Source organism: Sorex fumeus, unplaced genomic scaffold, assembly GCF_029834395.1.
Source record: "Sorex fumeus unplaced genomic scaffold, SorFum_2.1 ptg000030l, whole genome shotgun sequence".
In the NCBI taxonomy this organism is placed as follows: domain Eukaryota; kingdom Metazoa; phylum Chordata; class Mammalia; order Eulipotyphla; family Soricidae; genus Sorex; species Sorex fumeus.
In genome coordinates this window covers 12865739-12867657 of record NW_026606087.1, presented here as the reverse complement: position 1 = coordinate 12867657, position 1919 = coordinate 12865739, and the positions used below count along the sequence as shown (strand labels likewise).

Genomic DNA, 1919 nt, shown 5'->3' with positions numbered 1-1919 from the left:
AAAGGTTTTTTCTAAGATTATAACCTTCTCAACTGTTTTAAGATGATCCTATCCAATATGGGATCCCAGTGACATAGAGTTCACAGCACTATGCTGAAGGATTCGATGACATTCTAAAAACAACAACAAGGAGAAGTGTGGGGCTTACCATTCCTATTTCACCCATTCCCATTTCAGGTGATATCCCACAGTCAATGGGCAAAAGCAGAAAACATGGCATATCCAGATCATGTATATATCCTATGTCCAAATGTCTCCAAAACAGAGTAGAGAGAAAACATTAAATCAGAAACAAAATTCAGGATGAAGAAAACTCTCACAAATGCAGCAATCAAAAACATCTCAATCAGCTATGGATCCCAGTGTTCAGGATGTTCTTATACACAAGACTCATAGAACTGTAAGTGATATTCACCATGAAAAGTCTATATTCATACAGCCTAGATCAGTGATCTTCAACTGGAAGTTATAGTACCAACACCTGTTTGCAGGTATAGAAATATTGAAACTGCTGGTCTACAACAGCAATTATAATAGCCAGTTTGTGGACTAGTATACGGACAGGTGTCTGTCCCCCAATGTAAATGATTGATGAATAGTAGCCTTATCATCCATGGGCTCCTAAACTCCATGGACATTGAAAGTGTCTTTGACAGGAACCTCTAAAGAAAATAACTTCATTGTACTTATATCTATCCTTTTATGTAAAATACCCTGAGTACTCGTTGGCGAATCTGCCGAGTCTTCACACCATAGACAATAGGATTAAGAGCAGGTGGTACAAGAAGGTAGAGAGTGGCCAGAAGAACATGGGCATGATGGGGTACATTGCGTCCGAAGCGGTGAGTTAGGAAAGAGAACATTCCAGGAACATAGAAAATTAAAATGACACAAATATGAGAACCACAAGTGCTAAAGGCCTTAAGTCGAGCTTCACCCCCTGGTACTTTTAGCACTGCCTGGAGTATAAGGGCATAGGAAATGCTAATGGCCAGGACATCAAACCCAACCACAAGCAGTGCCACTGCCAACCCATAAGCTCTATTCACTGTTGTTTCTGAACAGGCAAGCTTTACCACAGCCATATGTTCACAATAGGCATGGTCTATGACTGTGCTTTTGCAAAATATAAGTCTCTGCAACAGGATAGGGAAGGGGATAAGCAGGATTAATCCACGCACCAAAACTGCAATCCCAATGCGCCCTATAAGACCAGGATGCAGTATAGTAGAATGATGTAGAGGATAACATATAGCTACATAGCGATCCAGAGCCATGGCCACAAGTATACCTGACTCCATGGAAGAGAATGCATGGATGAAAAACATTTGGATTAGGCAGACAATGTACCCAATCTCATGGTCATGAACCAGGATCACTGCCAGGGTCTTGGGTGCAGTAGAAGAAGCCAGCACCAGGTCAATGACAGCTAACATGGCCAGGAAAATGTACATAGGCTGGTGAAGGGTTGAGTCAGTCCAGATGATGAAAAGAATAGTGATGTTTCCCATTAGAGCAAGTAGGTAAAGGATACACAATGGCACTGCTATCCAGTGCTGGATGTCCTCTAAACCGGGGATTCCAACTAGGAAGAAAGAAGGCTGGAGTAACCTCCCGCTGTAATTACTAAGTACCATCATCATTGGATCAGAGAGGGAATGCAGAAAGGAAACCAAAATCATTTCTCCATCCTGATGAGTCATGAAATTGTCCAGGTCTAGCTACCATCTTCATCAGGGGAAGTTTAAACTGCAACATAGGGGTCTAAGGTTAGACACATAGAATAAAATTTTTTCTTATTAAAATAACTTCTTAGTGATTAGGTAGATTCATGTCTGATTAGGATGTGAATTAGTTTTATCTAGAGAAGAGTAAGCATATTCTGTCTTCATAATTATGACTAATCTCAGCCATATTTA

The 1919-nt window shown here is 40.8% G+C and overlaps 1 protein-coding gene across 1 annotated transcript; it reads right to left on the bottom strand.

Annotated features, from left to right (window-relative positions):
• Nucleotides 1-692: 692 nt before the first annotated feature.
• Nucleotides 693-1682, bottom strand: LOC130025415 (olfactory receptor 52L1-like). Its single transcript, XM_056116367.1, has one exon. It carries the CDS (start codon nt 1680-1682, stop codon nt 693-695), a length of 990 nt encoding a protein of 329 aa, XP_055972342.1.
• Between the last annotated feature and the right edge of the window lie 237 nt (nt 1683-1919).

Excerpts from the sequence above, each read along its gene's own strand:
- LOC130025415 (XM_056116367.1), bottom strand. The coding sequence starts at position 1,682 with ATGATTTTGGTTTCCTTTCTGCATTCCCTCTCTGATCCAATGATGATG.